Here is a 12876-nt window from a genome sequence, read left to right on the forward strand (position 1 = left end):
CTACACCTTCGCATCTTTCAGAGGGATGTAAGTTGCCAATATGGCTTCGTCAAAGGCGCGGGCTCTAGCGTAGCAGATGGCTGGGAGCAGCAGTTTCGCGCCGTCCATCAGAGTCTGTAGCCGGCGTAGCGCATCGCCCGTCACTTGTCTCGATGGACTCGGCTGCCCTGCACCCATGGTTTCAACTTGGGCGACGAGCTTTATCCACAGTCAGAGTGACGCGCTGCCGATTGATTTACCTTCAGACCAGCTGGCCAATGGTTTTGCCACGAAACCGCTCACTGAGCACTCGGCGGGGGGTCGGTCTCTAAAAACTGCATCTCTTCCCCAGGGCAGGGGGTCCAGCCCACCCTTGCGCACGGAACAGTACTTGTATTCCGTGGCTGCCCTGGCCTGGCCGCTGGGAGCTCTCAGCTAGAAAACGTTGAAGACCAGACACCAACCAGACTTGTGCTTGTGGGCCCGTGGCCCTGAGGCCCTGAGCTTATGCCCTGGTGCCAGCCGCGACTTAGCAGCCACTTCCCGCTAGCGGGATGATTCCCACAAAGTCCAGGGCGGGCAACCTGAAATCGACCCCCCTATGAACTCCGTACACTCCGTAATGCGTACTGCGTATCTAAAATGCAAATGCTGCCCCTTGCAGCCACTCGTCAATTCGCGCAGAAATGCCATTCCGAAAAGTTTTCTTAAAAGTATAACACGTCGACCGGCCCGACAGGCCGTGGACAAGAGCGCGGTAATAACGATTTACTAGGTTCACCGGACGACGACAGATCTTTGCTGCCTGTCTTGTTCATGATTCAATGATGGATTTACCTGCTACCTTCCGAGTACGGAGTACGGAGTATTGACTCCGGAGTCCGGAGTAACCCCGTCACGCCACCGCCAAGGATGGGGGCGACTCTGCTGCGGGGCGGGGCCGCCGTCTGTCTCCAGATGCCACCTTTTACGAGTCATTCGCCGGGCTAGGGATTGGCAGAGATGGCTTGCACGTGGAGTAGGGCCCAACTGAGCTTAGCATCAAGTCATCGTCACCAGGGGAGATGAGAGTTGCTGGTCATCGCCATATGCGGACGAGGCCGCACTGCGCGCGGAGTTTCTGGCCGCGCGCACATACGTTTCGGAGAGGCGGTGTTTCTTGTCGCGTCTCTCGTTTCTCGTGTCTCACGCCAGCCTGATTGCAGCGGGACAAGTCTATCCCGTGGGACAGCGCTTACCGATTGTGGCGCCGAGCTTAGCCTAAAATACCCGTTCGCCGGCGACGGGATAGTCTTAGTAATGGAGCGGCTTTACTAATATATGGAACGGTATATGGGGCCCCGGGGCCCCGGGGCCCTGGGGCATGATGGGGCGAGTGGTTAGGGTTGGGCAGCTGTGTCACTGTCAGAATGCGCAGGATGAACGCGATATTATTGACGATGACATGTAGCGAGGTCGGCAGCCCTGAGCCACGCTATGCGAACCGAAGGGGCTACTGCCTACGGTTACCAAGGCTACAAAGGCGTAAACGAGCCGAAACTCGGCGATAACGGCGTCAAATTGTTGTAACAGACCAGGGTTTGAGCCAGTAAAAACCGTATAGCAAAGGATACATCAGCAGGCAAAGGAATAGTAACTACTAGCAATTTCCCCATTATCAAGGGCTATATCGTACTCGTCGCGCACGTAGGGCACATAGGGCGCCGCTGTGAGCTATTCCCACTACAATGGGCTGTTCAATTTGGCAGTGTACAGGGCAGACGAAAAACGCGATATCTATAGCGTTAACGCTCAAGATTTCACTTATTAGCTCTATTAGAAATGCCGGAATTCCTAGTATGAGGATTTTGGTAGTCTAGGTTTGACGGCTGGGCCGGTTGCCAACGAATGTCGATGAATCCGACCGGCTCGTCTGTTCAGATGCCAGGGCTGCAATTAATTTCCTTCACGAACAGCACCACCATCCATAATCCGCACCGCAGGATCCAGGGCTGCATACAGTCGGGGATATGGGCCTCCAGATGCGCCATGCCAACCAAGCGCAACGACGACCAGTCCAGTATGCTGAGCTCATCCAAGAACATCCCCGGTCGGTCGTGCTCGCATTCCCAGGCCAATAAGCTTGACGCGGCCCCGGTTACGGAGTAGGGGTCGAGCGGTTGGCCCGCGAGACCCGCTGCGGAACGGTATTACCTATTACTACGCCCGCCCCGGCAGTTGCCGCAGACAAGACAAATTAGCTAATGGCTTACGGACCCCGGAGAACAAGCCTCACTGCGGGTTCCGACAGCAGCGGCTCACTGCCCCATATTAGCTTTGGTACATTGATGCTTCCGTGAACCGTGCCGCGGCTGGTTATCGCGAGGGTGTCTTTCAGCGAGCCCTCTCGCCTTGCAGGATACTGCCGTCTTCGCCAGCGTGTACGATAGTATCTCGAGAGTACTGCCAGTGAAAGAGTGTGAAATACAGCAGGTCGATCCCGCGTAGCAGATGCATCGCCAGCTCGCACCATCGTCGGCGACGCTCCATCCCCCCCAACACCACTTACAATGAGCTTCCTGATAACCCTGCTGGGCATGTATGAACACCGCCGCCGCTACACGTGTCAGATCACTTGGCCAAATGGCGTTCCTCGGGCAAGAGGTCATCCAAACTCTCTTCACATAACCGCTGATTGCTGTTTCAAGCCAACCAGCCTGGTAGTTTACCAACAAGACGTTGACTAAGAAGTCTCGACAGATCCCAGAAGCCGAGACTCGTGCCAAGCCTTACTACAGGATCGACTCCAGGATATGTTCACAGGGATCCTTTGCAGATCCCATAGGGCCACTCTGCACAGTAAGGTGCATGAATTATTTTCTGCTTCTCGACTGGATTATTTTCTCATCCTGCTAGTAGGAACGACTCCTTCCCGGCGCACCTGCGGTTAACCGATCCTCTCTACCGGAATCCCTCATTAAATAGCTTGTCTGAGAGCCATCACGGGTATAAAGAGCCGTCCTTGCTCCCACCCATACCAGACAGTCCATCAACACCTTCAGTCCTCGTTGAATAACCCACCATCTTCTTACGACACCTTCCAACATGCTCTATACGTCCTCATCCCTCGCGGCTGTTGCTGGCCTCCTCGCCGCCGGAGCTGCCGCTCTGCCGGCCAACTCCAACGCCGTACCCGTCAATGCCACCCTCGGAAGCGCCCTCTGGATCAACGGACAGCCCGCAGAGCGAGTCTCGGACAGCACCCTGGCGGCTCGCTCGATAAGCGGCACATGCGGCAAAGGCGAAGACGTCGTCGTCTGCGCTAAGCGCCTGGCCCAAAAGTTTTCCAACCAGGCTGTGGGCGATCAAGAGATGCCGAAAAGGACCTACGTCTGGAAGACCAACCCCAAGTACCACAATAAAATGGGCTGGGCCGACTTTACTCTCGAGTACACGCCCGTCTTCGGATCCTGCAAGGTGTCTGATCCTGTCATCGTCAACCAGGGGGCCTTGTTCGCCTGTAATCTGGAAGGTAGGACGACGCGCGGGCAGTTTGCTCCCCTTGTTCTGCCGACCGCATTGACTAACATGGAGTAGGAGGCTGTTCTCAAAGCTTTACTCAATCCAGAGTCGTTACTGACACGGTTAACTACGGCTACAAGGTTGGCACGAAGGTTAACGTCGGAGGCGACATCAAATTTGTCTCAGTATCTACCGAAGTGAGTACCGAATGGAGCCAGGACTGGTCCAAGTCAACCGAGGTGACGACTACAAGCCAGCGGACATATAACCTTGCAAATGGAGAAGTCTGCGCTCCAACGACAGTGCAAATCCAGATGGATTGCATTGGCGATCTCAAGGACGCCAAAATGATCGCGCACGGCTTCAGGGCACAGGACCCCCACTTTGTCAAGGATTTCAAGGCCTGGTGTGACGCTGCCTTTGCGGGCCCTCGCGTCTTTGATGACTGGCAGAAATGGACGGGACAAGACTTCCGCGTACTCTGCAACCAAGTCAAAAACTCAAGGGTCCCACGAAACATGTATCTCCGCTCTTCCGCAACTGACGGCTCTTCCTGGACCGTCGAGGGATGCTCTCTGAGCCAGTAGAGGAAAATCGAGCCGACAGACCGCGAGCTACATGTAGTACTGGGTTATATGCTGTGTCTCAATGTTGGGTTGGCGGAATGTGATGCAATACGAACGCCATCATTGTTTACTTGTATAACGTGAATCTTGCGCGAGAGGCGAGGTAGTCTTTGTCACCTATTGGTACCACAGGGAACGTCTGTTGATTAGAGAAATTTACAAAAGCACCCTGCATTATCGATGTTGAACGTCTTACTTACACTGGAAGCTTATGACTATGCCTGATGTTGATGGAAATGGCTGCGACGATGATGAACTGGCTTGATATCCGTTGCCTGCATTGCCCCGTTTCCAACTCAAGAATCTGCGTTTTACTATGAATGTGCAAGCTTGCCAGCCGGTGCACGCCGGATATACACCGCACATCGCCAAAAAAAAAAAAAAAAAAACAGTCAATGCTATTATTTTGTGAACCGCTCCAGTAAGCATCATGATCTAATTTCTAACCAGTTGGGTTCAACCCCGTTGACACACCATCAGAATGGAGATGCGCACTGAAGCAATCCGTCGTAATATTTCGGAAGATTGTGAGACTTGGGCTACGGTGATTCTTGATGGGCTAGAGGACCCCAAGGACCAAGCGTAAGATTCTATGCTAAATCGTTCAAGCCCCATGCTTCATCATGCCTGCATCACTTCGACTGGGAAAACTGCGAGCCAACTTCAAAGAGGCTGGAAGAATGTCAGCTTTGTCAGTTTGGACGTGGCTGGACCCGTCCAAGAACCACTTTGCACAAAATATCCACGCCATGGAGGCTTGCAGCGGCACAGGGCAGCCCTCAGGATGACGTGTCTCAACTACAGGGGGAGTCTGGTGTAGAGACGTCTTCTTTTTCATATCACGTAGTGATAGTCGTCTTCATCTTGTGCAGAATGGATCAAGTCGAACGGATTAAGGTCGCAGCTCCTGTCAAGCACGCCAAAATGTTATTTGACCATATTCGGTTGCCTTCATTTAGTCTTGTCCACAATGTCCCTTTATTGCGACCATTCGTGCAATACGTTTCAGCCCTTTCTTGTTCCCTGGATCTTGATTCAACCAAGATAATAGTTGACGGCGTAAATCTTGAAGCGACCAGCCTCACCCTCCCAAGTAATCGTGCCCGCATGCCCACACTGAGCGTTGCGCCTTCTCGACTTGGTAAAGCTAACGTACTTGCCAGCGTTTTCAGTTCCACGAAGCGTATAAGTAGATCCGCTCGCCTGGTACTCAATGGTAAAAGCCTTGGCCTTTGACTGATCTGTGGTCAGACCGCCATTGACAGAAATGTACCACTTTTCAAGCGCAGACTGGATATAAAATGTGTTTCCGAACCGATTTCCATCCGCCGTGTGGAGTATCCACCGCTGTCTCGCATCCTCGTGAGCCTTGGAGCTCTGGATGGCGACGACTGAGCACCCTCTTGAGATGGCAAGGCCAAGACCGTTACTTTCGATGGTAACGTACCGGCCTTCGGTGATGGAACCTCGGACCTGCTTGTAGCCAGCTTCAACGAGGGCATTCATATCCTGTTCAGCATTGGCTTTGCCATAAGGGATAGGAGGTTGGTTGCCGTGGGCATATCCATTTCTGCATTTGGCGGGTCCGACCCATGGGCCAGTGAGCGATCCCAAGGAGAGGTTACCGCTCCAGTTGTTGTCGGTGCGTGCTTCTGGGGTGCGCACTGCGGTAATGATTGGCAGTGTGTAGATGGGGTTGTCAAAGTCGAAAGCGTTGACCATATTAGTCATGTGCTGACGTCGCCAGGGACTTATGTTGGTGTGCGACACAATGTATCCATTGGCTTCTGCCCACGCCTCGAGGAACAAGATGTCAGAGGTGTGATCGCTAGTCTCGGCGAAGACATGCCCCCCCCGGGTCCAGGGGGAGATGATAAATCGAGGAACGCGCGGACCTGTCAGGTTAGTATCTCTGCTCTCCATGGTACGAAGTGTTTACTTTAAAACTCACCGGGACCAATTGGTACTTTTCCGTTGCTGGCATCAAAAGGATCTGTTATCCATTCACCAGCAGCATCCTTGGGCGCAACAGGTGGTACAACGTGGTCAGCCCAACCACCTTGCTCATCGTAACTGATGATGAGTGCGGTTTCATTGTACCTGGGGCTGTTCACGACGGCTTGGACAATATTCCTCTGCAGCCAAGCACCGTCAATGGGCATGTTGGGGGCATGCTCGCTCAGTTCCTGAGGTCCAATAATCCAGCTCACTTGGGGCAAGGTGCCGTTGGCGCAGGCGTCATAAAAGGCCTGGAGGCCCGGGTAAGAGTTGCCGTTGTCTCGAAGAACATTTCCCTTTGGGGCATCCTGGTATTGTTTAAAGTAGGCCAGCATATTGTCTTCGAAGTTGTCAACTTCCTGCCACACTCGCCATGAAATGCCGGCCTCCTGCAAATATTCCGGAGTCGTTTTCCAGGTAAAAGGGAAGCAATTATTGCCTGGAGAATCGCAACCGGGACTGGCGCGATTCGATAGAATGTTACCACCTTTTCCATCTGGATTTCCAGGAGAACCGGCAGTGTTGACGGTTCCACTCATCCACATGATACGGTTGGGATCGGTAACACCAAGGATGCTCTGGTGGGAGTTGTCCATGATGGTCCAACCCTCTGCGATATCCCACTGTGTAGGCACATCTTGGCGTTTGTAATAGCCCATACTGTAGGGTGTGTCTGACGTGACCCAGCCGTCGGCACGACCGTTGTTGTAGGCGCCATGCATGGCCTCCCAGCCGTTAGATCCAGCTCCCATGCATTGAGTTGCGTCGCTCCAATCCCCGCCCAAGTAGTTGATATGCCACGGTGACAATGAATTGACACCATTCCGAGTTTTGGTAGTAGGCCTATCATTCCTGCTGTTAGATCCTTTCACACATGAGGATGGAAGCGAGATGACCCCAGCCAGGGCCAAACAACTACTCACTGTCTCCAGACGGGAACCCCATCGGTGAAGTGGATATTAGGGTCGCCAAAGTTGCGAACACCAGCCATAGTCCCAAAATACTAAACAACGATACGTAGCTATCAGGAAAAATGCTGCCGGGGTTGAGGAGAAAGACCTGAAACTTACGTGATCAAATGATCTATTTTCCTGCATAAACAAGATGATGTGTTTGATGTCTTTGAGCGAACCGGCATGCACTGGTGCAGCCGTGGCCACCAGCGTGAGGCCGAGAGCTGAGCGCCGCATCGTGGAAATCTGTAGCTTGGCGATGCTATCTAACGGAAAAGACAAAAAGTTGACGAGCTGTCTGTCATAGGAGTACACGTGGAATGAGAACAGTGTACAGAGACGTCCGCAGAGCTTGAGAGAGAACGACGATCGCCGCAGCGAACCAAAAGATATTATACCTACGCTAGAAAGCAAGAATCAAGGACAGCATATAGGCAAGAAAAGAATAAAAAAAGAACCAAAGGGGAAAAATGGCAATCAACTTCCGAACAACTAGTCCCTGCGTGTCTGCCAGATGCACCTGCATCCTCAGCATTGCTACCCCGAACACACATGCTAGAGGTGAACAAGATAGGCGGGAGCAGGACAGCATCGAAGCGACACGGCTCCTCCTGCGTTTGGAAGGATGCAACCAATAAGTCATGTCGGATTCGGCAAGACTGTCGACGCGGTTTGAGGCGGCTCTCCGAAAATTCGGGACAATGGGGACTTCTGCGGTATGGTATGCTGCCAGTGAGAGGGAATTTCCGGGGGGGTTTTTTTTTCCTTTTTCTTTTCTTTTTCGCCCTTTCCCAGCTCCTGCCCTGTTGAGACAACGCGCGATATCACGGCAGGTAGCAGTGACGGATGCAACTGGTCGAGACGGTGCATGGTTGGCGGGCGGGTGATCAAGGCGGGGGTTGCCCAAAGAGTCAACCATTCCGGACGATGGCAGGTCTTAACCCTGACGCGTATGCACGTGGTTTGTTGAGGGCGCTTACAGGGGCCACCTACCTACAGGCTACGACCTATACCAGCTTATCAGCAGACAAGCGAGCGGGTAGGCGGGCAGCCGGAGAGAGATGGGTGGGACCGCGAGAGAATAAATGGCGGGGCATCTGGGGTCAGCGTGCGCCGTGCTTGAATCAGGCCTGGAACAAGGCAGGCAGCCGTCGACGGCGCTACTGCAGTGCTGCCGCTCAATGTCGCATCGCTTCAATGTCAGAAGTGCAAGGGCAAGGCCCTCGAGCCGGTTCACCACCTCTTTCTTGACTTACCAGCCCGACTTGACCCGCCCCACGTGCCATGCATTTGATCTTCAACAACTCGCCCTCCCCCAAAACCCGTCACCAACAATCACAAAGTCCGAGACAAGACAGCTCATCGCACAGCCCAATCAAAAAACCCGTAAGCCCAACATGGGCTTTTTATCTGGGATCCCCTCTTCAAATATTCGTGTTTAAAAGCAGACCTCGGTGGTCCGTCTCATTTGTTCCATTCACCCGATTCGTTTGTCCTGAGAAGCTGAGCGAGCACTCAGTCACGGTGCAACATGTACCGCTCCATTTGCACAATCCTTGCATAGCAAAATTCGACCTTGCTGACCTTTCCATCCACGGGCCATGCCCATCGCCAGACTTTCCAGCACCCATTCTGGGCTGAAACTGTTTACCTCCTTGCCGAAATCATTACGCCTTACTTTCAATCAGTATCCAACGTCCCTTTTCTAAAAGGGAACGCTACAGTGTCATATCCAATAGTTGCCAGGTTGTCTCGCGTCTTCACCCATGTTGAGCAAATGCACCGTCTCCATTGTTATATACACCAGCATGCCCAAATACCCACAAGTATCATCATTGGAACGGCCCCTGGCCTCAGGGACCGAAACACCACATGGCTATGCAATGGCCTTGTGGGCGGACAATCCGCCGGCGCTCTACTTGGCTATGCTCAGGTGTTTTTGCAGCAACTTTGCTCGTGTGTTTCAGCTTATATTCCATGACTGCAATGAAGTATTTTGCTTTCGAGAACCTTGTATATAGTTGGACGACGACCGACGCCTACCACGCTGACAGCAACCTCTGTCCACTTGGCACGGAATCTGATGATCGTTTTGCTTTGCACCCAGAGCAGCACATCTACCGAGAACCTCGCACAATTCATCAGCGCTGGTCTATCACACGACAACTTCAGAGACCAGATGGGGTGCTGAAACGTGTCTATCTGATCAACGGTAAGCTGGCAATCATTGCGGGATACCTCCTGCATTCTGTTGCTGACGCCGGCGCAGGCCAATTTCCAGGTCCAACCATTGAAGCAAGAGCTGGTGATGAAATTGAGATTACGGTAATAAACAGGGTTGAAAATGATGACGACGACGGCGTTGTCATTCACTGGCACGGGATGCTGATGAAGGGTAAGGCAAGCATCTGTGGCCCATCATGCGAATCACTAAATTATCCTCAGGCTTCAACGAGATGGATGGTGTTGTTGGTGTGACGCAGTGCAGAGTCGCTACAGGAGAAACATTTACCTACAGGTTCCATATTCACCGCAAACAGCATGGTACATTCTGGTATCATGCGCACTCCGCAGTCAAAAGAGCAGATGGGCTTTATGGTGCCTTGATTGTGCACAAGCCAGTCGAGGGCAGGATAGCTCACAGTGACATGGCGCTATATGAATACGATGGCGAAAAGCTACTGCTCATCGGCGACTGGTACCACATGCCGGCAGAGAAGGTTCTTGCCGAGTATAAAGACTTTCGAAGCTTCGCCTACGAGGTAAGCTGGAATCCGAACCTACCATGTTCATGTTTGATGTCTAGTGTCTGACCTTACTTGTAGCCTGTACCCGATTCCTTATTGATCAATGGCATGGGCTCCTACAACTGCAGCAACGCGCGTCCTGGGAGACCAGTTGCTTGTATAAAAACCGACCGTCTGCCACTGCAGGTTTTCGGGAACAAAGCTGTCCGGCTGCGGGTAGTCAATGTGGGTGCCTCCTCTGGCTACTCCTTTCAGGTTGAGAACGCTGCCCTGCAGCTGCTCGCCGTTGACGGTGGTGGAGCGGTGTCGAATGCCACGCCACAAACCTCGACACTCGGCGTGCTATATCCTGGCGAGCGCATGGACGTGTTACTTCTTCCACAGAAGACCATCACTGACAGAAGCGCGCCTTCTACAGTCGATCTAAAGATTATTCTTGACCCAGAGTAAGATTTCTCTCGTTTGACATTCAGTTATTTGAAACCCTGCTATTGCACCGTCGGCTGACAGATTGGCCAGACTCATGCAGTTAATGAACCCAGCCCTCACCCGGGCACAGTCCTTTGCCCTGGAATGGGTACATTGTGCTCATGGGAGACATGATCGAAATGACATCCGCGATACTGTGGACATGTACGACTTGAACGACGCCCAAGGACCAGTCCTTGCTCGAAACTCGCCTGTCCGCAAGAAGCCGGCCGAGATAGCCCTATTATATACTAGCCTGGCCATCAACTCGTTCAAGAATGACGAGCCATGGGGTGAACTGAATCACTCATCATGGGTATGGAAAGACGCCAATACCGCGCCCTTGCTCGCTACGCACAGAACGGCATGGGTCAACGGCACAGAGCAAGCCAACCCCCTCCGCACTTTCAATGTCCCGCAATTCGCAGCAGGCCAAGACCGATGGTTGGACTTGGTGATAAACAACGTCGACGACAAGGGCCATCCGTTCCATTTGGTGAGTATCCATGTTGGCCACATCCGTCACAGTTGCTGACAAGTGCCTACCTAGCATGGATACCAATTTTATGTTCTTGGCTCGCGACAAGATGAACTTGGACGCTCATACAACCCCTTCGAGGCAGCTGTTAACCACGAAGACAAGCTGATCAACATTGACACCCCCCTCATAAAGGATACTGTCTACATAAAACCACGTGGATATGTGATTCTGCGATTTCGTCTTGATAACCCTGGGCTATGGCTGATGCATTGCCATGTTCTCTGGCATCAAGCGGTCGGTATGGGAACCGTACTTCAGATCGGCCGCATCGCCAGGGAAACAGCGCGCAAGGCAGAACAATCGTGTCGCTGGAAAGGCAATCACAAGTAGTGTGATCTAGAACCGAGGTTACCATGGCCCAGAGCCGCCGGCATACTCCTGGGCACCTGCGGAGGAAGAACGCAACAGAAGTCTTGAATGGTAAGGCTAAGGTTCTAGTTTTACCAATACTAGTAGCGTCAACAATAGTAGCACCTCAACGCAGCGGCGTTAGTAGCAGTAGTAATTAATTAGGATAACGGGAGGGGAACTAGTAGAGACAAGGGATAGCCGCAAGATGTCGTAATCAGCCGGGCATGTGGTCGCAGCGGTCGGTATCCTGAATTTAACTAGCGACTCGCTTGTATTGCCCTGCTCTTGCGATGCCTTTCTAATAAAGTCATAATAATAATTGTATTAACGATAACAATAAAGAACTAATATATAGAGCCTACGGAAGGAGGAGGAAGACTATTATCAGATCAGAATAATATCAGCTCAGGGCATTAGATTAATTTAAATATCTAATATCTAATACTCCTTTTCGAACCAACAGTAGTTCTTTTCTAGATACTTATACCTATAATATCTATCCTCTTATTATTTTAGTATTATCTATTATAATATAGTCTTAAGAAAGTTAGAGATACTTTTATAGGTAGGTAGTTAAAAGAGAGCTTCTTATATAATGTAATGTACTATATATGTTGGAATCACATCAAGGTATACCCAGTTATACGTAGGGTTGCGCGCGTGGTATCCGGTACCGTATAGTCACTAAGCAAAGGATTATATTACTTTGCTAATGCCTGTGATGACTATCTAAAAGGAAGGAAAAGGAGGAATTACATGATGTGGCCTTTTATGTGTGTGCCGCAGTCACGTGCGGCGGTGCGGCTCTGCGGGCCGCCCGTGCGCCCAATCAGGGCGCGGGGAAAGGCGGGGCCACCACGTGCACAGCGCACGCGCAACGGCACATCTGTCGCAATGCCCAATTGAGGGAGCAATTGCGACGGCGATTCCAATACTGGCAGTCTCTCTCTTTGTAGAAGGAAACATCGGAATCACTAGAATTTAAGGTGCACACATAGAAAAGAAAGCGCGGCTCGGTCTCAGAAGGATGTGCTTCCGACAGCGTTATCTCTGACCTTGTCAGATGCCGCTGGGCGGCTGGCTTAGCCGGGCGGCTGCACAGCCTTATACCGTATAGCCGGTATGTTGAATATCGTAGCCGAAAAGAAAGGGGTAAAAAGGGATAGCAGTAAATGCAGTATTGAACACAAGGAAAGAGACTACATATCAACCGACCTATGCCCCCCCCTAGTCATTCGACCCCCCCCATAATAACTTAACAGACCTGACTAATGCTCTTTCCTAATATAGAGATACGCTAATAAATAGTAGTAGATCCTTTAATCTATAGTAGCCACTAGACTATAAGTATCTTTATATATATTTTTCTATAGTAAGTGACTTCCCTTATATTTTTACTAGGTATCCCTACCTAAGTGTCGGAATCGCTATCGCAAGGTGCCCAATTGGGCACATTGCGACGGATGTGCCGCGCACCGCTGCATACGATATGGCCCCCTTTTGCTGTGCCCGGTAGGGCACGCGGGCAGCCCGACCCGACCGCACCGGTGCACGTGACCACGGCATATGCACAAAAAGGCCACATCGTATAATTCCTCTTTTGCTTCCTTTCCCTACTTTCTTAGATGGTCATTAATGTCGGAATCGCTGTCGCAAGGTGCCCAATTGGGCACATTGCGACGGATGTGCCGCGCACACCCGTTGCGCACGAT

General features: G+C 51.9%; 4 protein-coding genes across 4 annotated transcripts; 2 read left to right on the forward strand and 2 right to left on the reverse strand.

The window, feature by feature from the left end:
• UV8b_03308 (uncharacterized protein) lies at positions 1–177 on the reverse strand (the record flags this gene model as incomplete). Its single annotated transcript, XM_043140806.1, has 1 exon — positions 1–177. The coding sequence occupies one exon, from the start codon at positions 175–177 to the stop codon at positions 1–3; it is 177 nt and encodes a 58-aa protein (XP_042996740.1).
• Positions 178–3063: 2886 nt separating this feature from the next.
• Positions 3064–4067, forward strand: UV8b_03309 (uncharacterized protein; the record flags this gene model as incomplete). Its single annotated transcript, XM_043140807.1, has 2 exons — positions 3064–3490; positions 3556–4067. The coding sequence occupies 2 exons, from the start codon at positions 3064–3066 to the stop codon at positions 4065–4067; spliced, it is 939 nt and encodes a 312-aa protein (XP_042996741.1).
• A 1074-nt stretch (positions 4068–5141) lies between these two features.
• On the reverse strand, positions 5142–7294 carry UV8b_03310 (uncharacterized protein; the record flags this gene model as incomplete). Its single annotated transcript, XM_043140808.1, has 4 exons — positions 5142–6001; positions 6058–6947; positions 7028–7107; positions 7175–7294. The coding sequence occupies 4 exons, from the start codon at positions 7292–7294 to the stop codon at positions 5142–5144; spliced, it is 1950 nt and encodes a 649-aa protein (XP_042996742.1).
• A 1749-nt stretch (positions 7295–9043) lies between these two features.
• UV8b_03311 (uncharacterized protein) lies at positions 9044–11143 on the forward strand (the record flags this gene model as incomplete). Its single annotated transcript, XM_043140809.1, has 6 exons — positions 9044–9269; positions 9327–9452; positions 9503–9819; positions 9883–10250; positions 10324–10768; positions 10823–11143. The coding sequence occupies 6 exons, from the start codon at positions 9044–9046 to the stop codon at positions 11141–11143; spliced, it is 1803 nt and encodes a 600-aa protein (XP_042996743.1).
• Between the last annotated feature and the right edge of the window lie 1733 nt (positions 11144–12876).

This window comes from Ustilaginoidea virens, chromosome 2, assembly GCF_000687475.1.
Source record: "Ustilaginoidea virens chromosome 2, complete sequence".
Taxonomy (NCBI): domain Eukaryota; kingdom Fungi; phylum Ascomycota; class Sordariomycetes; order Hypocreales; family Clavicipitaceae; genus Ustilaginoidea; species Ustilaginoidea virens.